General features: G+C 41.9%; 1 protein-coding gene across 1 annotated transcript in view; it reads left to right on the forward strand.

Moving 5' to 3' along the window:
- The window catches only part of KIF1B (kinesin family member 1B), a 141,267-nt gene that overhangs the window by 94,099 nt on the left and 22,230 nt on the right, over positions 1-24,938 (forward strand). Inside the window, 14 exon segments of the mRNA XM_035726999.1 lie at positions 2,218-2,311; positions 3,341-3,489; positions 5,290-5,468; positions 6,017-6,154; positions 7,327-7,575; positions 12,775-12,893; positions 13,808-13,893; positions 14,230-14,359; positions 14,550-14,712; positions 18,119-18,209; positions 19,900-20,018; positions 20,640-20,695; positions 22,762-22,870; positions 24,214-24,280. Of these exon segments, the coding sequence (XP_035582892.1) occupies positions 2,218-2,311; positions 3,341-3,489; positions 5,290-5,468; positions 6,017-6,154; positions 7,327-7,575; positions 12,775-12,893; positions 13,808-13,893; positions 14,230-14,359; positions 14,550-14,712; positions 18,119-18,209; positions 19,900-20,018; positions 20,640-20,695; positions 22,762-22,870; positions 24,214-24,280 (1,749 nt within the window).

Genomic DNA, 24,938 nt, shown 5'->3' on the forward strand with positions numbered 1-24,938 from the left:
TATTACTCTTATGCTGGCTACTGGGATTCTGTGCCCTTTGGAAATGGCCCCATCAGTGTTTGAGCACCTCTGTGCTTTCTGGCACAAGATATTCTGAGCTCACCTTGTGCTTTCCTTGCTTCAGACCTGGAATTGGTTGTTTTCCCAAGGAGCCCTGGTTCCTTTTAGTGGGGAATAGTATTTAGAAACCAAGATCTGGGTGCTGGGTATACTTAGAAAATAAACTTTTTATTTTTATTTATTTTTAGATTTTTATTTATTAGAGAGAGAGCATGAGAGCATGAATGGAGGGAGGGGCAGTGGGAGAGGGACAAGTAGATTCCCCACCGAACGCAGAGCCCAACTCGGGGCTGGATCTCAGAACCCCAAGATCATGACCTGAACCGAAGTCAGATGCCTATCTGACTGAGCCACCTAGGCGCCCCAGCAAATAAACTTTTTAAAACACAGCCTGTCACTTTGATAGTGTGTGTCACCAATGAAGAAGACTTCCACATGCATTTTTAAATGGTTCATCATTTGGTTCTTCTTTCAGTCCTGTGTAGGAGACAGGTCAGGAACTAAACTGTTCATTTTAAAGATGACAAAAATGAAGTGTAGAGAGGATTTAACTTTCCCAGAATTATAAGACCAGTAAGAGCAGGTGCCAGGAGCAGAACTTTTACCTGCAAATTGAAATTTTTTTTTTTGCCACAGTACATAGTCTCCTAAAAAGTGTGTTTCGATATTGACTGAAGCTGTGTCTGGCTCCTGCTCAGGGCCATCTCCTCTAATGAGAGAAGGTTCCCCTGTGAGACTCAGTGGTAAATGATGAGCCTTGAGAATATCTGCGTCCCTCTTAGCATCGCCACTGGGAGCTCCTTTCGTAATAGAGTTTGCTAGGAGGCTCTCAGTGGTCCTTTGTAATGAGAAGAATATTTCACTTACAACTTGGGGTGAGCTCTGTTCAAAAACAATACATAGCCGTACTGAATCCCTCTGTCTCAGGATAGCCTATAATTGGGTCAGTCCAAGGAAGCAGGAAACCCAGGCAGTCTTATCTTAAAATACAATGCTTATGCTATGATTTGGTATTTTATTATGTGAAGGTCTCTGTTCTTAACCTTACTTGATTTATTTTCAATAACACAAGCTTTAAACATTAACACTCCAAGGAATCTTTTTAAATATTTTTTCCTTAATCTCTCTCCACCATGAAATTTTAATACTCAGATATATAGTGCATCTGTTTATATACTGTATGTATATTTGTGCTTTATGCATCAAAAGAGTAAGATTTTTTTGTATCCTTCAAGAACCATTTTTTTTGCCCTCTTCAAGGTGATACCACCCTCACTGAGAATGCGTGGAGTGAGTAAATGGAGAAATGAAGGATACATCTGATTTGTATTCTAATAATACATTTTGTATTATAATATTATATTTTAAAATACCCTTCTTGAATAACTAAATACAATCTATAGATTATTTCAGCCCTAATAACACTGTGATCTTTTGGTTACTTGAAGGCTACATCTTGCATACTACAGTTGCAAAAATACTAATATGTCATCCACAGAGAGTTCAGAGTCCACGGTTCTCATTCAAACAGCTAATCAGAACTGTTGGTGATACTGGTGAATTTTCCAGTATTGTTTTTTTCTAGAATTCCTTGATGTGTGAAGGTACTACTTAAATACTACTATTAAGGGGCGCCTGGGTGGCTCAGTCGTTAAGCATTTGCCTTCGTCTCAGGTCATGATCCCAGGGTCCTGGGATCAAGCCCCACGTTGGGCGCCCTTCTCTGTGGGACGCCTCCTTCTCCCTCTCCCACTCCCCCTGCTTGTGTTCCCTCTCTCGCTGTGTTTCTCTCTGTCAAATAATAAAGAAAATCTTAAAAAAAAATACTATTAAATAAATTTAAGGGATACACGTGTTTTTCCCCTCAAGAGTCCCCCCCTGTCTGGACCTCAACCCCAAATAAAGAACTCTTGAGTCTGAGGGAGTAGAAAGAGACTGCAGTTCGCTTTCTTCAGCATTTACCCCTTACAGACTGTCTTGTGTGCTTTGTGGGTTTTTCCTACGTATTTCTCTGTATGTCTTTTTATTGTCGTTTCCTGCCTCTGTCTTCTCTTTTATCTTTTGCTTTCTCTACTTTCCCCAACACTGCTCTCATTCCTCCTCCCCTCCATCCACTTCCTCCCTCTCCTACCTGTCCTCTCCTCTCTTTTCATCCAGGACTACGAGAGTAAGTTGCAGGCCTTGCAGAAGCAGGTGGAGACCCGCTCCCTCGCTGCAGAGACGACAGAAGAGGAGGAAGAGGAGGAAGAAGGTGAAATCTGGAGATGGAAACTTCCCTCTGTGTAGCTTTTGGATCTGTACTATAAGATTAGCCCTTCATCTGTGATCAAAGCTGGATTTGATCATAGCTGGCCCTACCATTTATTGATATTTTACCGAGACAGTTTAAAGGTGATTCAAAAGATTCTCGATGCTGAGAACACAGACTGTGCTCTCTGAGGTGGGAGCGGCGCTGACTGTGTTCCTTAGAACACAAGATTTCTTAGCTCGGTCCTTATAAGAAGTCTCTTGGGCAGTTTACATATATTGTCTCAAATTACTATACATGTGAAGCTTGTGTATATATTGCAGATAAATACAGAGCTTAATCTTTGTTAAGATACTCTTTGATTTGCTGATCTATGGTTTATGCCCAGGATTACCCAGAGAGGACTTTGGAATATATTAATGTTTATTAAAGCCATTTCTGGCAGATTTCTAATCCTATTGCTTAGTCATGCCTACCTGCCTTAAGTTTTTCAGAATCTCTTAGCTGAATCAGGGCCTTGTTTGTTATTACCTTATAATACAGTATGAACATTGATCACATTTTGTTTCTCCACCCAACCTCCCAGTAACCTCAAGGCTTCAGATTAGCTTTGGAGAATCTCTAATTTATGTATTAAATTCTTAAATTTTTTAATATCAAAGTAAAATATGACCTTTTTATTTCTTGCACTAGCAAAAAAAATAGGTATTACATGAAGTTGTACAATATACCAGAGGGTTCTTCATTATAAGCCATGTATTGGTTGTATATGTTTCTTAAAAAGGAAGAAAAGTCTATTTCTTTCATGCACTATTTTAAATAGGATTTTTTTAGGTTCTCTAAAATGTACATACTACCATCATAATATCAACAAAATTTAGTAAGCGTTACTGAAAAGCAGAAAACAAAAGCAGCTGAATGGAGAAATATGGAAAAATACTTTAACTTGATAAGAGAGATGAGGTAGAGGAGAGATGTAATTTCTGTGTAGTCATGAGATCACCATTTGTTACACTTCATTTGCTCTTTCAGCTCCTTGGACACAACATGAATTTGAGCTGGCCCAGTGGGCCTTCCGGAAGTGGAAGTCTCACCAGTTTACTTCATTAAGGGATTTACTCTGGGGCAATGCTGTTTACCTGAAGGAGGCCAACGCCATCAGTGTTGAACTGAAGAAGAAGGTATGAAGGGCGGGAGGCCATGGGTCATCTGGAGGTGCAGATGACCCTCAGGGGGCTCATGGCTCTCATCTTGAACTCAGCTGCCGTTTGCTGTGAAACAGGGTTATATATGCCTTTATTTACCATATGTGCCTGGAATGTAGTAGGTACTCATTAAATATTTATTACACTACATTTTTTTTTAAAGATTTCATCTATTTATTTGTCAGAGAAAGAGAGAGAGAGCTCACAAGCAGGGGGAGTGGCAGTGGGAGAGGGAGAAGCAGGTTCCCCGCTGAGCAGGGAGCCCCATACAGGACTCGATCGCAGGACCCTGGAATCATGACCCGAGCCCAAGGCAGACGTTTAACCAGCTGAGCCACCCAGGCATCCCAATTACACGACACTTTTAAAATAACTTGTTTTCTATCTTATTTACAAATGAAAAGACTGTATTCTGACAAGAGCTAGGGAAACTTTTTTTTTTTAAGATTTTATTATTTGAGAAACAGAGTGAGCAAGAGAGAGAGCACGTGAGCAGAGGCAGAGGGAGAGGGAAAAGCAGGCTTCCCTGCCGAGCCTGATGTGGGACTTGATCCCAGGACCCTGGGATCATTACCTGAGCTGAAGGCAGACGCCCAACCCACTGAGCCACCCAGGTGCCCCAAGACCTAGGGAAACATATTAATAGGAGAATGCTATTCTTGGGTTTCTGAAAATCTCAATTTTCTTTTAGTTTTCGACCATTACATTTGCACCTGTAAGTCCTAAGTGCCCTTCTTGCTCTAGGTTCTGGGAGGCAGGTATGTGCAGCGGATGGGCCCTCTGCACTCAGCCAGCCAGCCAGGCACCAATTCCAGCGCGCCTTGTGTGTTGACCCTAATGGCCCTGTGCCTACGTTCCCTCATTCCCTCAAGATGAACTTGGCAGCGGCCCCTGCCACCTGGGGTTCTGTGAGGCATGAAAGGAGGAGTAGATGTAAAGAGCTGAAATAGCTCTTGGACTTGGTAAAAGGCAATAAATGTTACTGATTTTCCTTATTACCAGAAGGTCACAGCACATCTTAGATTGATTCTTCTGTATGTCCCACTGTTGGATGGTCTAGAGGCTACTAGGATGACAGCAGGGAACAGTATCACATGGCAGGAAAGAGCGGACTGCTCAGCTTTGGGGAGATTCATTCTCTTCCCTATATTCTAGTTCTGTAAAATAGGGTAGGATATCTTCTTCATTCAATCTCGGCATCCCATTTCATTTTGTAAATGTTCAGCCCTCTCTTCAAGTAGATGAAATACAGGCAGGGGACTATGTCTTTTCTTCCTGCTGCTGTACCTAGCATTTACTTAATATTTATAGGTGAAAATATAGGGCGGTAGCAAGAAATAAATGACAGGGTGCACACAAAGCACTTACCATGTAGTAAGCACTTTTAAGAGTAGCACCTGTGATACTTGAATTTAGGATGGAAAACTGACATTTCTGCACCCACCTCAGTGAGAGGCTAGAGATGTCCTCGTGGGTCCAAGTTTTGTTCTCTTGTGTAAATTCCATCAACCAAAACATGTACTGAGATTTTAGTTTGTGTAAAAACACTGCGCCAGGCTAGGAGAACAAAGTCTGTAAATAGTTTAATTTGAAATTAGGATTATTCTACAGCTAGTATACAAGTGGCCATTTTTCCCCCAGTTAATCACAAGCTGTCTGTTGAGCGTGATACATGTTTGACCTCTTTCCCGTGGGGCATGGTTATATTGCCTTGTTTCTGAAGTTGACTTGCTGAAAACATAAAGGCCATTTGGATGGTTTATTCTTTCCACGTAGGTGCAGTTTCAGTTTGTTCTGCTGACGGATACGTTGTACTCCCCTTTGCCTCCGGAATTACTTCCCACTGAGATGGAAAAAACTCATGAAGACAGACCTTTCCCTCGTACTGTGGTGGCAGTAGAAGTCCAGGATCTGAAGAATGGAGCGACACATTATTGGTCTTTGGAGAAACTCAGGTATGAAAACATTCCTCATAAAACCAGTTGTTTTATTTAGGAAATAATAATGAATTGCTCAGGTGGGCTCCCTCAAACTCTCTGCCTTGTGATGTCACTATTGCTTCCTTTTCTGTGGCGCTAAATGCTGTTGCTCTCCAGTAGCTAGTTCTATCTTGGGTCTAGTAATTATTCATCTTTTCTGTTCTGGATCTGATGATCGGTCATAAACAGGAAAGTTATAATGTGGTTTCCTTTGCCTGTAATATGGTGAGGTATTTCCTACTGTTTCAGTATATTTGAGATGTCATATACCATCGAACTACATTTCTGTTATGATTCAGTAGGGGTTACTTGGCCTTTTTTCCTTTTGGTGGCTTGTCTCTAGACTCAGACACTTTGGATACTGAGTGTTTTGAGTTCCTGTACTTTTGACCTTCATCCTTTTTTAATATCATTAAATGGTGGGAGCAGCTTTTTTGTTTTTAATCTTGCATGGAAGATACTTCCAAAGTGAAATTTTAATGCAATCTCATGATATTAAGCCAGTGCACTTTATGTTTATGCAGGCAGAGGCTGGATTTGATGCGAGAGATGTATGACAGGGCAGGTGAGGTGGCCTCGGGTGCCCAGGATGAAAGCGAAGCCACCGTGACTGGCAGTGATCCGTTTTATGACCGGTTCCATTGGTTCAAACTGGTAGGAAGGTACGTGATGATTTCATCAATGTCTTCTTTTTAAATAGTGAATGATTTTGTTTAAAACCTCAGCAGATATTACAGAAAGTTCAAAGAAAAAGTGTGCAGAAATGCTCCACGTGTAATCTCATCCACTCAGACACAGCCATGTGTCACCTGGTGTACTTCCCTTTGTTTTATTCAGTGTGCGCACTTAAGTCTTATCTTTCATCCGGAGTAATTGACAGCCTTCCCTGCCTCTTACAGTTGAAGAGGATAAATTTAAAAGAAAAAGAAAGCCTATGTCTATATCTTGCACAGTTTAAAATCATAGTATGACTTACAGCTTACCAGCTTGCAACCTCTCCTTGATCCAGTGTCTCATTTTTTTAAGGCAATTTATCTTACATTAGTCTTTGCCAAGGGTGAGCCAACTGCATATCTTGGTCATATGCCTGAGCCTCTTTTGTGTGTACATAAATTCCAACTTGTAATGAAAACAAGTAGTGCCCCTGTGAATCCATACTGAGTCCCAAGTTCTTAGAGGTTTAGAATTTAAAAAGCAGAGAGATGCAAGTTTTGAGCTTAATGATTTCGGAATTTGAATTGTTTTTCAATTGCAAAATTTTTCTGACCGTTTTTAAAGGAACTAGGAAGAAAGGAGGAGCTGAAGTCATAGTATTTTGTAGAAATGAAGTTAAATCTGTTCCATTCCACTCTGATAGTGGAGTGTTTCTAAAGAGTTGAATTGGCGAAACACATCTTATCCAAGCAAGACACGTACTTGCTTTGCCATATACCATTCCATCCATTTTGTTTTCTGCTCCGAGATGCCATGGGAACTGGAATAAAGATCACCTTTTTTATTTCACCAAATGTTGAGTGGCTCCTTTGAGGCCTGGCTGCTGATCTTTTGTGTGAACTGGAAAATATAAACATTTTTACAACACCCTATTTACCTGGGATCTGGATCTTCTACTCATGTATTTCCTTTGCTTTTCTTATTCTAAGGACCAGTCCTTATTTCCTTTCACCCGAACCAGATGTTTTATGCTCATTTTATCCTTTTGCTTTTCCACTTGCTTTTATTGTGTTGATTCCCCAGTGGGTTCTGTCCTGTTGACACATATAGCTTCCTGTTTAACCAACTATTCCTCTCTCCTTCCTTGGCTGTGTCCCTTGGCGTCTTCCCTGGTGTCTAGCTCCCCCATTTTCCACGGCTGTGTGAATGAGCGCCTTGCTGACCGCACACCCTCCCCCACTTTTTCCACGGCCGATTCCGACATCACTGAGCTGGCTGACGAGCAGCAGGATGAAATGGAGGATTTTGATGATGAGGCGTTCGTGGATGACACCGGCTCTGACGCAGGGACGGAGGAGGGATCAGATCTCTTCAGTGACGGGCATGACCCGTTTTACGACCGATCCCCATGGTTCATTTTAGTGGGAAGGTTGGTGAGGTGATTGTGAGAAGGGCAAAAAGGGACCAGCTCTTGCTTTAAAGAGGCTCCTTGTGCAATTTTGGATGATCTTTCCTTAGCAGATTCAGTTTGTGACATGCTGATCTGGCGAGGGAGAGCCCTCAGGCAGTGTTTGTGAGGTACGCAGTCTGCTTGGCACGGCGTACGGCAATGTGTGAAGGCTCTACGCAGAGGACCCCTGTCTTAAACTGCCCAGTATTTTCCCTCTGAAGGAGAAAACTCCAGAGGAGAAAGTAATTAAAGCTAAGAGTCTAATGTTACAAGGTCAAAGAATGTTACTATGTTCTGATGCTTCCTTTTTGTAGGAATGTGAGTGAAGAAGCATATGGGGATGACATGAGAAGGAGATCGGAGCAAGGCCAAGGTTAGACTAAAGGATGTGTAACACCGGCAGGAATCGAGAGGACAAAAGTGGAATCAGGAGTAGTGTTAGGTTACTTAAAAATAAAACCTTAGTAAGTAAGTAAGTAAATAAATAAATAAATAAAAAGGGGATGCCTGGCTGGCTCACTCAATAGAGTGTGCGACTCTTGATCTCTGAGTTGTGAGTTCGAGCCCCAAGTTGGGTGTAGAGATTACTTAAAAATCTTAAAAAATAAGTAAATATAAAGGAGTAGTGTTAGGTTTATTTTTTACTTACTTTGAGTCAGAAAAAGAATCCGGAACATGAAGTTACCTTTTGTCTGAAATGGATGCCTTTCTTTGGCCAGTTTCACTGAGCCTATCTGTAGATCTTTGGCTTCTGCCAGAATTTTACCTATAGGTTTTATAATGATGAATCTCATGAAATTATCTATTGACACCATCAACAATGGATATTTGTTCCGCACTACATGAAACTGCTTTGTGTTAAGTTTGGTTTTCCAAACAGGCCTTGTCTCTGACTCCATCTGTCAGTGATGCAGAGCTCTCATGTGCACACTCCTTGGACTGGGGTCTTTGTCTACACCCAGTCTTCATGCTGAAGTAATTTTATTACAAATTCAACAGTGCAGCACGTGCTGCATTAACAAAAAGTGTGTCCAGGTTTTAAGGTATGAAATTGGATCTTAACGGTGCATTAGAACCACATATTGCTGAGTCCTTTAAAAAGAGGGAATTATGCCAGTGTTAAACGGATAAACACCAGTTCTCTAAAAATTAAAGCGTGGCAAGTATCCTGACCCGGTAGGGAGGTAAAGTTCTAGCACTGAGCTCATGGTGTGATGTTGGTCACCTGGCAAGGATTAAATAACTACTGTAGCATACAGTTACTGTGGTGGAAAGAGGGAAAGGCAAGATCTCTGGTAGACATGAAAGCCTCAATTATGACCATGGATTGTAATTTAATATTATACAGTCTCGGGGTTCTGTGATACCGGAGGGACATCTCTTCAGTTTTTCTATGAATAAACATTAAGGGATTGTGCAGCCATGAATATTGTTTTCTGTTGGTGTATTGCCAGGAATAGATGCTTAGAATTTCAGAGAAGCTGATTTATATTAAAACTGAGAACAGTAGTTCTATGTACAAATAATGGGACCATAGTGCTTTTTCTTATTTTATGGCTGTGTGTTCTAAAAGGGTTGGAAGTTAGAACCAAGTTTCTGTTCATAAACTGCTTGGTCCTGGTGCCAGTTGCGCAGCTTCTAATGCTGCTCGTCTGTGTTATGCACCATTGCACGGGGAGGACTATGTAGTTTCATCTTACATGGCACATCGGGAAGAACACTGACCCTAAGAGATGTCTGAGGCCTAACGTCAGCTCAACTGAAACTGAGGCCTGTTGGGTTCTCAAGTATAAATGAGGAGTTAGGTAGGAAAGCAGAGAGCCTTAAAGATCTTTTTTATCTTTCAGATTCTGTCATCCACACTAGCAAAGTGAATATCCTGGTTAAGAGTTCTCCAAAGCATTTGTATTTTGAGTCATTTGTATGGAGAACTTAAGTCAGAATCCCACTTAATATGGACATTCACTGGCTTAAGATACATGCATTATTTTCTCTGTTGTTTTATTCATTTTAATCATATCAGATTAAGTGTAGGTATAAAGCAATCAGCTCTGCTTTGATTTTCAAGTAATTTCCATATGTTCGGCTTCTCAGGTTCCAAAACTTAACTTTAACTTGCGATGAAGAGGTTAGTGGAGGAGGTGAAATCATGGCCATCAGTAAAATGAAGGATAGCTCTTTACTTTTCGCCCTTGACTACATTTCTCATCTACAATCGAAATTGATAACTCTGCAACATCACCCAGATATGTAGTGGTCATTGTATGTGTAAGAGAAGTAACTTCTTTCCTGTTTTTGTGATTGGCAGGATTGGATTTCCCATATTGGCGCATAATTGCAAATACAATTCACTTGTAAAATTTTCCAGTTTCTTGTGAAATTCCATTTGTAGGTTTTGTTTCTTGGCCTTGGCTGCCTCTGGTGAATTTTTATATGAAAATGAAAAGAGCTTGTCCCTTTAGCTATTCTCTTATGGCATGCTGGGATGTTATGAACCATCCATCATAATTTTGGATGAAATGTAAAATATTTAAGCTAGTCTTCTGGGTTAAAAGGGGGCAAAAGATGGTTATCCTGACATCTGAGTCTGAACCGACATTGTGTTCTGTAACTAGAACCATAATTAGGCTGATTTGTCTTATCTTTATGTTGACCAAATTTGTTTCCCTTTTTGATGTAACTTCACAGAACTTATGCTAACATACCCTTTACATCTTTCCCTCTCTCATTCCTGTTCTCCTTCAGTCTGCTAGGTCAAAGTATAAGGACTCTCAAGAATGCAGAGCATTTATAAAAATTCCAGCTCAAAAAACTTCAGAGGAGAACTTCTACAGCATTGACTTTGGGCTAAGGCTGTCGTCTTCTGATAATAGGACAGGGAGAGCTGGCTAGTGACCGTGCAGTTGCGTAGCCAGAGAATCAGAGAAGTCTCTTTTCTAAGACGGGAAATACACAAGAATACTTTCTGTCCTTTCACCTTTGGAATAACCATTGCCATAGGTGGCAAGGAGATTCTTGTCTTTAATGTGTGGTCAAACAGTACTTTGTTGTAATGCGTGTGTGAACATGATATGCAGTGCCTTCAAGTGGGAAGCTTTTTTGAAAATCAGAAACAGGCGTTCCTGGTGTAAGTATAAAAACAACTATACACATTAAGTATAGTTAGGAACCTAAACATGTTCTCTATAGTTAATATCCATCTTGAGTATTATCTTAGAAAAATCAACCTAGTATATAAAGTTGGATGGCTTTGCTTCTCTACCTCTGTTGTAACCCATTTTTCTGGAAAATGTTCCACTTCTACTTAAAGATAGAGGACAAGTCATTTTCTATTCACTTATGTACATAGATGCTCAATCATGTTGATTGAATGTTGAGTGTATTTACTCAATAAATATGCCAGACCCTCTGTAGACAGTGGCAGGCAAAATCAGACATGATTCCTGCTCTCACGGGTTTGCAGTCTGGTGGGTGAGACAGACAAATTAAACAGCCACATAAATGAAAATCATAGCAATGATGGAATCATGTGTGTTGCTGAGATCACTTAACACTGGGGGAGCCTGTCATGAGAGTGTTCAGAATAAGACCTGCAGATATGAAATCAAAGGTGTGAGGTGGGTAGTAGAGTTCAGGGAGGACTCTACGCAGGGGACAGGTATGTGCTGTGACTCTGTAATGGCGAGGCATTGAAAGTGAGCACGTGTGGCTGGAATACCATTAAGAGACAAAGGTGGTCTGTATGGTGCTGACTTGGGAAGTGAAGCAGTCTGTTTGGTACCATATGCCAAATTCTTAGTCCTTAAACTCTGTCACAGTAGCTGATTTTTGAGAGTCTTGTTTGTAATCCTTTTTAGAAGACTTTTCATTTTTTAATTTTTACACAACAAAGCTTTAACCCTCTGTTTCTTAGCATTTCCTTCCCCACCTTTGGAGCAGACTGAAAGGGAAGTAGACTTCATTTGATCTGACTCAGTGTTTTACTTACAGTTATTTTTGTTATACTTTTCATTCACATTTCATTTATGCTCTTAAAGTTTTATTAACTTGTTTCTCTGTGGTGTATTTTGTCTGTTTTCAGTATTTTTTTCATTACTTTGAGTTGAAATCCCACAAATCCACTCCATCTTCCCGTTTCTCTTTGTTCTAATGTAGATTCAGAACAGGAAAAGCAGCAGACAGGCATATGTGTCACGTTCAGTTATGTTTGATTTCTTGGTGCAGATGTTTACTTTTTGTCTTGCCTTGTGTTCAAAGATCAGCATATACCCAGTGGGAAGACAAGAGTAACAGTAGGAACTAGATTCTATATCACATCCACTAACTGAAATGAACATACCTAAGCTTGGTGATCACCTTTTTATAGTTAAAAAAAATTAATACATACAAAATAATGAAAGAAGTAAAAAGAGTACAAATGTGATGGGACTCTGCTAGTTTGTTTGAAATAGACGATATTAGGTCTGTAACTTCCCTTTTGTGTTTCCATTTCTGAGTTAAGTTTTGGACTCCAGGAACAAAAGCAGTCCTTTAGGGATGAGCTATCTTTTTCTCCCTGGATATTTGTCTCTGTGTCCAGCCAGAGTCTCCTATAAGCTTGCTACTCAGAAACTTCTGGCTGCAAAGCCTCTCTGCTCGTATGTGTCAGTCACTTGCCTGAAAATAATAGTTATTTCCTAGAGCATTTCCATAATGCTGTGACTTGAAATCTATTTTAGAGTTATTAACTGTATTTCAGGCACATCTCCTGCCTTTTTTGTCTCCTGATTTCTGCTTTATCTCTTGGCAGAAATAAAACGCCATTATGTTAAAAGGTTAAGTTCTTTAGTGGGTTCCGTTTTCTCCACCCTTAGCGGTATCCATAGGACAGTCATCTTGAAAGTCTATTTCCAATTGTTACTCTTCTACCTACACTAGTCATTTTGTTTTTTAACTGGTCATTTTTATAGGGAGTAATTTGGTGTAAGTTGGTCTTTGTCGACTGCTTTACCAAGCATTTGCATTTCTTTCTGTATTGTCTCTGCCAAGAAAGCAACAGGAAGCAGTCTGGTAGTGCAGAACAGAAAGGTGGCCTTAAGACAGGGCCCAGAAGCCCTGAAGGTATTCTCGGGAAATCTGAAAGCCAGCTTCTCTGTCTGCGGGGTGCTCAGATGTTTGTCTCCCGGTTTCTGTCTCTAGGGCATTTGTTTACCTGAGCAACCTGCTGTATCCTGTGCCCCTGATTCATAGGGTGGCCATTGTCAGTGAGAAAGGTGAAGTGCGGGGATTTCTACGTGTGGCTGTGCAGGCCATTGCAGGTAGGTGACCCTCTTCCGGGTGAGAGCTTTGGATTCTTTGCCTAGAGACAAAGCAGGCCAGTTCTGTATGGGCCACACTTCAGTTGCATGATGGCTTGTCTGTCGTGGAGAAAGCTTTTATTGCTTCCTTTTAGTTATTATTCCCCACTATCATAAATAGATTCTGTTTAGTCTGGGCCACAGCTATTTTGGAGTAATGGGATGAAGAGATTTCCTTTGACATAAAGAACAACTCTTATGAAAGTCGTTTATAAAACTGCTTCAGAAGTAACAAAGGATATTCAGGACTTTTTCTTGCTTAATTTTCTCTCACGGTACTTGTGCCAGACATTTCTGTCCTTTACTGTTTTGTTTATGGATCAAGATTTTGATATTTTACACTTCTCCATGATCCAGCCTACATTCTGAGGAAAGAATGTGGCCATTTCCTATAAATTTTCTCTTTTAATTTCCAAATGCCATACGGTATGGAGTGACCTCTCAGCTTTTCCCTGTGGAAATCTGTGGCACGGTCACCAGGGTTGAGTTTATGAAAGTTTGTGCAGGTACAGTTGAGTACCTTCAAATATTTGTTGGGTGGTATTGAGCATCATCTTGCCAAGTGAAGGATCAGTGTTTCTAGGTATACATTTGAACAATAGCAAGAATAAAACCAATTCTTTATTAACTAGTCTCATTTGAGCTGAGCAGGGTGGTAAATACACCTGAGTAGAGTTGGGAGCAGCCCCTGTGACTTTGCTGCTTCCGGCTTTTCCTTTCTGAAGCAAAAGGTTGTTTAGCATCTCCTTTTACTAAAGTCCTTGAACCGGAAGACTCCACTACTTTCCTGTTTATTTCATAATCCAACAGGAGCCATTCGTCTGGCCCGTATGTAGTCTCATTTGATCCTTCTCTTTTTTGTTGTTGTTTTCTAGCGGATGAAGAAGCTCCTGATTATGGTTCCGGAATTCGACAATCAGGAACAGCTAAAATATCTTTTGACAACGAGTACTTTAATCAGGTGAGAAGCCTTACAGGGAGAGAAAAACTCATAGAAGGAGAAAGTAGAAGACAGGTTTATAAGGAGAACGTTCACTAGGAAACAATTCTTCTACCTAGAACTACAAAAGACAGGTAACTACGGGCTTGTTCCATAGAACACAGGGCATGTCTAACAATTACAGAGGTAAAGGTCCTTACTTATATTTTATTGTATTGCCCTTTCTCAGGCAGCTCTTAATCCACATAATTTTCCAGTCACTGTTGCTTGTTGGGCAAATAGACATTAAGTAAGGAGATTGGGGGAAATATGCTGTTGTGCTACTTGATCATCTACCTGTTCCTGCCTTGTTTTCAGAATGACTTTTCTTCAGTTGCAATGACTCGTTCTGGTCTGTCCTTGGAGGAACTGAGGATTGTGGAAGGGCAGGGTCAGAGTTCTGAGGTCATCACTCCTCCAGAAGAAATCAGTCGAATGAATGACTTGGGTACGTAGACAGAGTTTACTGTGACTGGGGAGACTGGGGACATTCTCAAAGAGGGCAAAATATTGACCACTGTCAAGGGAGATAGTTGCTTTCATCGACTAGGAATGGAAAGAATGCCCTCCTCTCTCCTCTTTGAAAGGTGTTCTGTGCCATATTTGAACCATATGTGTGTTCATTTGACCCTCTTTAGAGTTGAAGTCAGGCACTTTGCTGGATGGTAAGATGGTCATGGAAGGGTTTTCTGAAGAGATCGGCAACCACCTGAAACTGGGCAGTGCCTTCACTTTCCGAGTAACTGTGCTACAGGCCAGTGGGATCCTCCCCGAGTATGCAGATATCTTCTGTCAGTTCAAGTAAGCCCCCCTCTGCCTGCCTACCTAGCTGTTGACCCAGGTGACATCCTTTGTGCACCACCCGGTGCTTTACTTTACACATATGAGGTGTTAACACTCTCGAGAGGGAAACTACCACCAGTTTCTGAAATAAAACAGCTTTCTTCACTCTAGGGGGGAATAAGAACCAGAAACCTAAAATGGTATGAAATAGAATTCGCTGTGGGGAGGAGTGTGACCATGCATCCTGCTAAGAGGTTTATATAGGGAGTAATTTGGTGTAAGTTGGTCTTTGTCAGCTGCTTTACCGAGCATTTGCATTTCTTTATTATCTCTGCCGAAAAAGCAACAGGAAGCAGTCTGGTATTGCCATTTTGACCACATAGATATTTCAGGAGTATCTTGTGTATCTGGACACTGTGGCCTGTCCCCCTCTGCTGGAAATATAGGATCTGAGGTAGATAAGCCTGTTTATTCATCTTTTTAATGCTCTTCATGGGGAAATAGCTTACTAATAAACAAGTCTGAAGGCCATGAATTATCCAGCTACCAGTTATGCCTGTTCAATACTTGGGGGATAAAAACAAATAAATTAGAGTAAAATTCCACGTCAACTGAAGAATAGTATGTAGAAAAGATGTGACAGGTTTCATTCCTTAGCCACTTACAAGCTCTTTCTATCCTATAACCCTCTGGAACTCTGGAGTTTTTCTTCTCATGACCCCCCCTTGGAAAACACTTTTTTTATTAAAGATTTTTATTTATTTATTTGAGAGAGAGAATGAGATAGAGAGAGCATGAGAGGGGGGTAGGGTCAGAGGCAGAAGCAGACTCCCTGCTGAACAGGGAGCCCAACGCGGGACTCGATCCCAGGAGCCTGGGGTCATGACCTGAGCCGAAGGCAGTCGCTTAACCAACTGAGCCACCCAGGCGCCCTTGGAAAACACTTTTATTGACAGTCTTAAGTTTTAATACCTCCAGACATCAGTGTATCTCTTCAGTACTTATGAAGGGCCACAGTACAAGAGAGTGCTGTCTCACGCGCCTCCTTCCTGAAGTCTGCAGTTGGCCCCTGGCGCCACCAGGAGGTTGCTCTAGAGTTCTGCCATCCCTCTCCCTCAGAATGTGCCTCTCTGCCTTCTAGGGGTCCTAATACAGTTGACAAAGCACTGCCTTTATGGAGATTTTAGCCAAGTCCCGAATCAAATGTGATTACTGCATAGTAAGCCACTAATATCATTTGCTGTAACTCACAATTGTTGTTGAAGTATTATCTATCCAGTGTTGATTTTGCCCATTCAGTGTGTTTTCACTAGCAGCCCTAAGTTAACGTGGGGGGTGGAGTTGGCTAGATGATCCAGTTGCTTTGAGCTTTCATTATTATACCAGTTAGGCAACTGAAGTATTTTTTTAAAGATTGTATTTATTGGAGAGAGAGGGAATGAGCAGGGGGGAGGGGCAGAGGGAAGGGAAGAAGCAGACTCCCCGCTGAGCAGCGAGCCTAACCTGGGGCTCAATCCCAGGACCTCAAGATCATTACCTGAGCCAAAGGCTTAACCGACCGAGCCACCCAGGCGCCCTGCAACTGAAATATTTTATGGAAAAGACCTACTTGGTTAACTGGCATGTGAAATGCCAGTAATGTTATGTTAATCTTTTGTCCTAAAATCTCCAGCAAGAGAGCAGCATCTCCACCTGGTGTCAGCTGTGGAGAAGACGGAATGTTGACTCATATATAAAGAAGGGCCAGATTCTTCTTGAGCTTTTACAAACTCTCATCTGGCCTATACTGTACAGAGAAGACACAGCTGTCGGGCAGTACGAATGATTTCATGCATCACCAGTGTGGAACCCCAGGATATTTGTACCTGCTCTAAGCAGAGCATGGGAGGAGTGTAGATCACAAATCAAGTAATGCCCTGGCATATACAGCTTATGGTCTGGAGAGGAAAAAAAAGAGTAAGAAATAAAAGAAGGAGAGGGGCACCTGGGTGGCTCCGTCGGTTGAACGTCTGCCTTTGGCTCGGGTCGTGGTCTCAGGGTCCTGGGATCGAGCCCGGAGTCGGGTTCCCTGCTCAGTGGGGAGTCTGCTTCTCCCTCTCCCTCTCCCTCTGCCCCTCCCCTCCACTCGTGCTTTCTCATGAGCTCGCTCCCTCTCTCAAATAAATAAAATCTTAAAAAAAAAAAAAAAATGGAGGGGGTGGCGGGTAAGAAGAACGAGAGGAAAGAAAGCAAATAGACGAAGGTGCGTGTAGTCCAGACTGCTTCGGTGCGGGTAACGGGTGGTGTCTGGGGTGGGGAACGTGGGACGACAGCACACGCCGTCCTCACACTCAGTGAACTGATTCGGAAGACAGGGCAGTTCATAATCCTGGTTTCTCTACCCTATGCAAAGTATTCCCTTTTTCCCCCTTTTCTCTTGTGGGGTGTGGGGTGTCCTTCTGATGGATATTTCTGTCTGGGAGTAAATCTTTGTATTCAGCATTCTTTAATTTTCTACTTCTGTTTATTTCAGACTAATAGGGAGGGAGCGAGTAGTAAAAACTATCTGTGAGAATAAATAAACATAGTTTGTTGCTTCACAAGTATTTCAGAAGTATCTTCTATATCTGGAGCACTATAGGAGATACTCGCTGTCTTTCGGGGAGACAGGCATATAAATACATTATTACAAAGAGTGAAACCATTGCTATTGAAGAGAAATGGGTCCCTAGTGCTGTGGGAAGACACAACTGTTTGGGTGAGTTAGGGAAGACTTCCTGGAAGAGGTGACATTTAAATCTAATCTTTACAGGTCGTCAGAGACTCTCCTAGGCAAGAACACTAACAGGCTTTAGTACTGCCTTATGGAAGCTTGAATCTGCCAGATCTTTTCTGCACAAAATGATTTCATAATTTTTATTCTCAGTGAAAAATGTCCTACAAAGAAACAGGAATTCACTGAATTCACTCTTGATGCTCTCTGAGATACTCTTGCATCTGTGTCCACATAGCTAAGTGGTCAGGGTCAGTTATCTTTCAGTCATTTTTGAAATAAAATCTAAAATGCTGTTTGAGTGATAATGGAAAATGTATATTACAAGGAACTACAAATTACTTGATTCAGTTAAAGACTGTGCTTAAGTAGACTGCTTTTTTCCATAGAATCCAAGTCAGGTTTTTTTTTGTTTGTTTGTTTGTTTGTTTGTTTTTTTAAGCAGGGTGGTCGGAGGGGGCAGAAGGAGAGAAAGAGAGAATCTTAAGCAGACTCCCTGCCCAGCTCGGGGCTCCGTCTCATGACCCCGAGATCATGACCTGAGCTGAAATCAAGAGTCGGACGTTTTAACCGACTAAGCCACCAAGCACCCCTCCAAGTCAGGTTCTTAAAACACAGATCTTGATGAAATTGTGTAATGCGAAGTTCATGTGTCTTATTTTTTTAATTAAGCTTTTTGCATCGCCATGACGAAGCATTCTCCACTGAACCCCTCAAAAACAATGGCAGAGGAAGTCCTCTGGGCTTTTATCACGTGCAGAATGTAAGTGACATGGACGTTTTTGCCAAACGCATTGCAGGTCTGGGGGCTGTCTGAGAGGCCAGTGTTAGGCATTCATCCTGTGTGGGCGGCCTTTGGCTTTCTCAGCCCTGGAAGGAGGATTATCCAAGCTGCTTTGTGCTGAGAATAGACAATGGAGGGAGTGGCCAGAGCGGTGAGGTAATCCTCAGTGGACTGAGCGGCCAGCCTTCTCGGAGTTACAATGGGCCCCATGAGTGTGTGGGGGTTGGGCTGCCAATAAAATGTTCCATCAGTTTGAATGTAGGGAGTTGTTTTTAGTGTTTCCATCCTAGAAAAATAAGTGCATTTAATATGAGTTTTGTTAAAGTTAATGTATTGTCCTTTATAAGATACTTAGATTGCTCAGTTGTAGAAAAAATTAAAATTATCTTTTGTAGCTAAATTAAGATTCAGTCTCTTTTCGTTTCTGCTGATAGTATGATGAATCCATGAGTGCCCCTTACAGCTCTCATTTGTGGAATAAGACAACTGGCCTTCCGTCTCTTCTAGGAAGGGTCACCCAAACTCTGTTCAAAGTCATTATCCTCATCACAATAGCTAACATTCTTTTAGAGCTTATTTCGTGTCAGTCACTGTTCCAAATGCCTTTTTTGTGTCTTCATTCATTTAATCCTTACCTTTATACTATAGACCCTCATAACCACCACGTGATAGCTGAGATAACAGGCACAGAACAGTTAAAGTCACTTACCAGGGGGACAGAGTTAGGAAGAGGTGGAGATGGGGTTTAAACCCAGAGCAATGTGGCTCTGGTATCCAGGATCTTCACCACGACATGAAACACTGTCATTGTCTTGCTAACCATATCCACTCTCTAAAGTGCAAGCAGAAAGGACAACACTGAAAATGGAACAGCAAACACAAAACTTTTCTTTTTTACGTTTCATTGCATGAATATAAGCATGCACGTAACTGATAAATATTCATTGGGATAATGTGCACAAGGACTGTGCCTGACACGTCTGGGGAGTAAGGATGAATCACAGAGGATCATGCCCCCGAAGAGCTTAGGGGAAATAAAATGAATATTTAAACAGCAGTAGCACACGATCCAGAAAGGTATTCCTTAAATGCAAAGGGAGTAGAAAGAAGGGAAGGTTATTTCCATTAATATAAAGATACTTTTAAGTTATGTTGGGTGGAGAAAGGAGGTGGGGAACTTCCTGAAGCATATAGTGTAATAAGAAAAGGTGGGTCCAACTTGGTATTGTACCTGGTGCCTGGTCAACAGTCATGTTTTTCTCACTGTTGTTACTATTAAATCTGGGCCTTGAAGTATGGAAATAACTTAGAGGCACAGAGACAGGGGCAGGCCTTCCAGGCAGAGCTGTCCCCTGGTTCAGTCCTCAGGCACCACAGGGGAGCAAAGCGCAGGCAAGAGGAGCAGCAGGTGAAATTGTGCCAAAACAGTAAGTGTGTGAAGGGCAGCAGGTAGGGCAGGTGACGGAAGGTCTTGAAGGCCTGGAGCTTGGTAAAGTTGCTTTAGAATGAAAGCCAGGGAGGAGCCCCTGTCTTGGTGTGAGAGGCCTGCAGAGTCAAATACCCAGCTCATACTGGCTACTCAAAAGTGCTAAAATTCTGATTGCAGCAAACGTGTGTGTTTGTTATCGTAAATCTTTCCCTAATCTAGCTTGGCTTTATTCCTTATTAGATTGCAGTGGAGGTCACTGAATCATTTGTGGACTATATCAAAACCAAACCGATAGTATTTGAAGTCTTTGGGCATTATCAGCAGCACCCACTTCATCTGCAAGGACAGGAACTTAACAGGTTTGAACCAGATAAGCAAAGATTCTTGTTGTTGCTTTTGTTACTCTTACTGCCACTTGTCGGGAAGGAAGAAATCTTTTAAGGGATTAAGATAACTGAAGAACAGTTTTCTCTGTTACCTGATGTTTCCTCTTTAGAAACATCACCACCTTTTTTCTAAGCCATGGAACCACTAACTGTAGGTAAAGCACGTTGAATTTTGCCCAGCTGACCTGGAGTACCATCTCTTGTAGGAAGAGACTGAACAGGATAGAAAGTGAGGTGATAAGACATGAGGATTGTGTGTAATTGTTCCTCATTACCCAGAACTTCAGGAAGCATGAGCTGTAAGTGGAGACATCACAGTTGGTGAAGAGAGCAACCACGGGGCCTTTTGGGTGATGGCAGAGTGTCAGTGTTGACAGAAAACTTCTCATACTTCACTTAATTAGCTAGGACCCACAGGGGACTTTCATTAAAATATCTGAGCCTCAGTTTGACTAGGTGGGATTATGTCTGGTGTCTGATATTATGCCTTATCTGAAAGTGCAAATGATCTGTTTCTAGAGGGGATTTAAACATGCCATTAATGTCAACATGAGACCCTTTCTCAGCCTTGAACTTTGTTTCCTTCCTTTGCAGCCCACCTCAGCCATCTCGTCGCTTCTTCCCTCCGCCCATGCCGCTCTCCAAGCCAGGTGAGCCCTTCTCTGGGTGACAGGGCTCTTATTCGGATGGCTTTTCAGACAGAAATCATTTTTACGTGCCCGCTCCACTCCCGTGTATCCTTCCATGTTCCCGTGTCTAGCAGGAACTGGAATTCTTGGTTCCTGATTTAAATAAGAAGTAAGAAACGATAGGGCTCCTTCCCTGCCAACTTTCTGGTCTTCTTATTGTAGATTTTGATAAGCTCCATAAAGAACCATAAGCAATGGTTCTTTAATTTTAAAGATTTTTACTAGTAGGTGGGTTGGGTTTTTTTGTTTGTTTGTTTTTAATACTTCAGATTTTGCTTTTTGGCCCTCAGATGACTGCCAGAATCATTTGACTAGTACTGTATGAGTCATGAGGCCCCTTTAGATGCCTCGTGTCAGTGGGTCATCACGATACCTGTTCCTAAATCTCTCTGCTTTATATGTAACTCCTTCTAACTGTTGGGTGACTGGGCATTTCTTTGCGTATCAGATGTATTTTGCATGTTCATTCATCTTGTTTTGCTTTTTCTTTATTTTCATCCTTTTTCCTCATTGCCCACTTGCCACCTTCCCCCCCTACCCTGTACTTGTCCACCTCTGTACTCCTGTTCTCCATCCTGCCTTCAGACCATGAGAGAAAGATTGAACTGGTTCGATTTCTCATAGCTGACTATGTGAATGTGCATGTGTTGGACGCGTTTTCTGAGCACGCCAATGCACTTGCTTCCTCCGCTGTTGCCACCTTCCAGGATGGGGCGGACCCAGGGCCGTCTTTTCTCTCTCTGCCAGTGCCAGGCTGCCAGAGTGAGAGGGCACCCAAACGAGATGGTTAGTAGCTGACTTAGCTCTGCCTTAGGTGTAGAACCATCCTCAGGGGCTTAGCCTAAAGCCTGGCTCTCAGTGTAGGAAATACTGGCATTGCTGTTTGCTGCTTGAACCGGATCTAGGGTCTAGCACATTGGCAAGAATACGTTTCCTTTGGAGAGATGTGAGGACACACCTTCTCTACTTGAGCCTCTTTCACATCACCCTGGAGCGGGGGGATGGGGGGTGTTGTGGAATCTCCTTATGTTTGTTCACTTGGATTCTCTGCAATGGTTCTTTAATTTTAAAGATTTTTACTAGTAGGTGGGTTGGGTTTTTTTTTGTTTGTTTGTTTTTAATACTTCAGATTTTGCTTTTTGGCCCTCAGATGACTGCCAGAATCAGTGACACTGATTTTTTCTTGACTAGCAGCACCAACTCACGTGGAATTCAGCTGGAGTGCATAGTGCAAATAGGCTAACCTTTGACTAGTACTGTTTGAGTCATGAGGCCCCTTTAGATATGTCATGTCAGTAGGTCATCACGATACCTTTTCAAGATTGCAGGCTAAATATTCTAATTTACTTTTTGTAGATGAGGAGACATACTTCCAGAGATTAAGTGACTCAACCAAAGTCGCCTAGTAGTTAGCGGTTGAATAGTAGTAGATCCCAAGTCACTGGACTCTCACTCCAGTGCTCCCAGGTTCTGAGCAGAGAATGGGCACATTAGAATCACCTGAAAGGGTTTCAGTCCTCTCAGAGGACTGGGTCCCACCCATAGAGATTGTCATTTAATTGCCTGGGCTTTGCTTAAAGATCCCATATGCAGGGAGGTTTGGGAACCACTGGGCTGGAGCATGGGTCTTCCCTCATGCACTCCAGCTTTGAGGAGACCCTGTGAGGTGTGAGGCTCTGCCCACACTGTCTCTCCCACATCATTTCCATGCTCAACATGCCACAGAATAGGAGAGTCTAAGGAAGGTTTTTGAATGGTTTTATGAGCACATTTACTCTGCACAAAATCTATTTTCTTGTTATTAGATACACTGTTTGGTGAGAGGGAGAAAGATACCAACTCTCCATTTTCCCAGTTCTCTGAATTTAGAGGCACTGATGTTGTTGATGGTGACGTTTATCTGGGTCTTCTACATTGAAATCTCACCCCGACTCTTGTTACCTTTCCCAAGTGTGTCCTTGAAGAGCTTATGCTTTTACTAAGTAGACTTGGACCATGTTTTGATATTTTCTAAAAACTTTTAAAAGTTCCAGCCACCAAGTTAAACACCATGAGCAAAACCAGCCTTGGCCAGAGCATGAGCAAGTATGATCTTCTGGTTTGGTTTGAGATCAGTGAACTGGAGCCTACAGGAGAGTAAGTCCAACTTTCCAAATTTTTAAACAAAGGCTAAGTTTTTCAAAATAAAAAAAATGTTATTTTGAGTCTCCTCTTATCAGGTTAAAGAATCATTGTCACTGTTGAATTCCAGTTTTGAATTGAATTTTTGGTGGTGTTGGTATTATTCTTTGGAATTAGATGTTTGTCAAAGAAGTGACTGTCCAGAATAATAGTTTGCCTTCTTATTAGCAAGAGCCAAGAACACGGAGACTGGCACTTTGTATGAGGAAGGAAAACTTAACAGAGTGGATTTTGTCAGCAGCAAAGCAAAGGGAGTCAGAAGCATATTGCATGTAATATAGTCAGGACTTTAACCTTAATAATCTCAGTGAGAGGATTGGGGACAGAATGATTCTTTAGACCAGGGCTTCTCAGCCTTGGCACTATTTTGGGTTGGATAACCCTTTGTCATGGGGGGCTGTCCTGTAGGATATTGAGCCACATCCCTGTCCTCTACCTACAAGTTGCCGGTAGCACCTGCCCTCCAGTGTGCCAACCACAAATGTCTTCAGACATTGCAGATCACCCCCAGTTGAGGATTGTTGACCTAGATAAAAATAATCAACATCAGCTTACTTTCTCTGTGTGAGCTGTGTTAGAGTAAGTGGTGAATGTAATTGTTCACAGTTGTCTCTAAAATGCTCTTGGAAAAACACACAGAAAAGATCCCATTCCGAAACAGAGGCAAGGGGCTTTATCAGTTCATGTAAGGGGTAGGGAATAAATGTTACCCTGATGATCCTCTGTTTATAATGCTGAGTACCGCCATCATGATCAGCTCCCTGGAACATTTTTTGAGTTCCTACTCTGTGTGAGAGTATGGCTGCATCAGTCCTGTATTTAATTGTCAATAGTGATGTTGCTTTAAGAAATTGTACTTTCTGTAGAGAGATCTATAATGTGTTTATAACTTGCATTATGAGGGACACATAGTTACAGTGGTAATGGTGTCTACTGAGTTCCTTGCTTTCTGATTCTTAAAAACTACTAAAATCTGAAACGATCCCTTTCTTCCCTCCTGACACCTCCTATTGCAGCTGTACATTTATTTATGGCGTATCTGTTACGCAGGAGGATGGGATGGGGCTGAAGGATGTTACCGTGCTGTGAGCACTTCGGTCTAGTGAGGGTGATGTGGTGTGGATAAGTGAAAAGGTTCATTAAATGCAAATGAGTGTGTGATGAAGTGCCCAGATGGCGAGGAAGACAGGAAACAGAGACCATGGGGGATGTAGCGACAGGGAGGACCTTGTGGATGAGGTGGCACTCAGCACAAGCATCCCATCTAACTGCTTTCTTGTGCATTTCTATTTTTATAGGTACATCCCAGCTGTGGTTGACCACACAGCAGGCTTGCCCTGCCAGGGGACGTTTTTGCTCCATCAGGTACTAACGAGGGAGCCAGAGAGGGCCTAGGAAGGATGGACACAGAGCTCTTTCTCTTTCTCTGCTTTTCCTCTTCATTTTAAGTGGATTTGGGGATTGAAGAGACCTTGTCCTTTTTTTTTTTTTCTTTTTTTGTATGTTTGTTTTTTAATTTCGTCCTCAGACCTTGGCTGATATTATACCCTTGCTTATATATATAAATATATTTTAGATGACCTATTTTGAAAAAGACTTTGTTTTATTCAATTATTATAATTTGTGCAGCTCCCATGTCATTTTAAACAATTTTATTGTTTTATATACAGTTTTCATGTTTGGAAACTGCTTTCACAGTTAAAAGTTCTTAATGGAGATAGAGGATGGAAGTTGCAGTAGACTAAAAATCTGGCCATGAAGTGTAGGTCCCCCTTTTGTAAATCAAAAGTAGATTCAGTCAGTGCTCAACAATGCTTGACTGGCACACCTGGCTGGCTCAATCTGTGGAGTATGTGACTCTGGATCTCAGGGTTATGAGTTCAAGCCCCACATTGGGTGTAGAGATTACTTAAAAATAAAATCTTTAAAAAAAAAATGCTTATAACCCAGGTGGGCATAGGAGCTGAGGGTCTCATATTCTGGGTCATACGATCTGGTCATCTGTTCTTAAAGCCATGTCAGA

The sequence above is a fragment of the Zalophus californianus genome, chromosome 4 (assembly GCF_009762305.2).
Source record: "Zalophus californianus isolate mZalCal1 chromosome 4, mZalCal1.pri.v2, whole genome shotgun sequence".
Lineage (NCBI taxonomy): Eukaryota > Metazoa > Chordata > Mammalia > Carnivora > Otariidae > Zalophus > Zalophus californianus.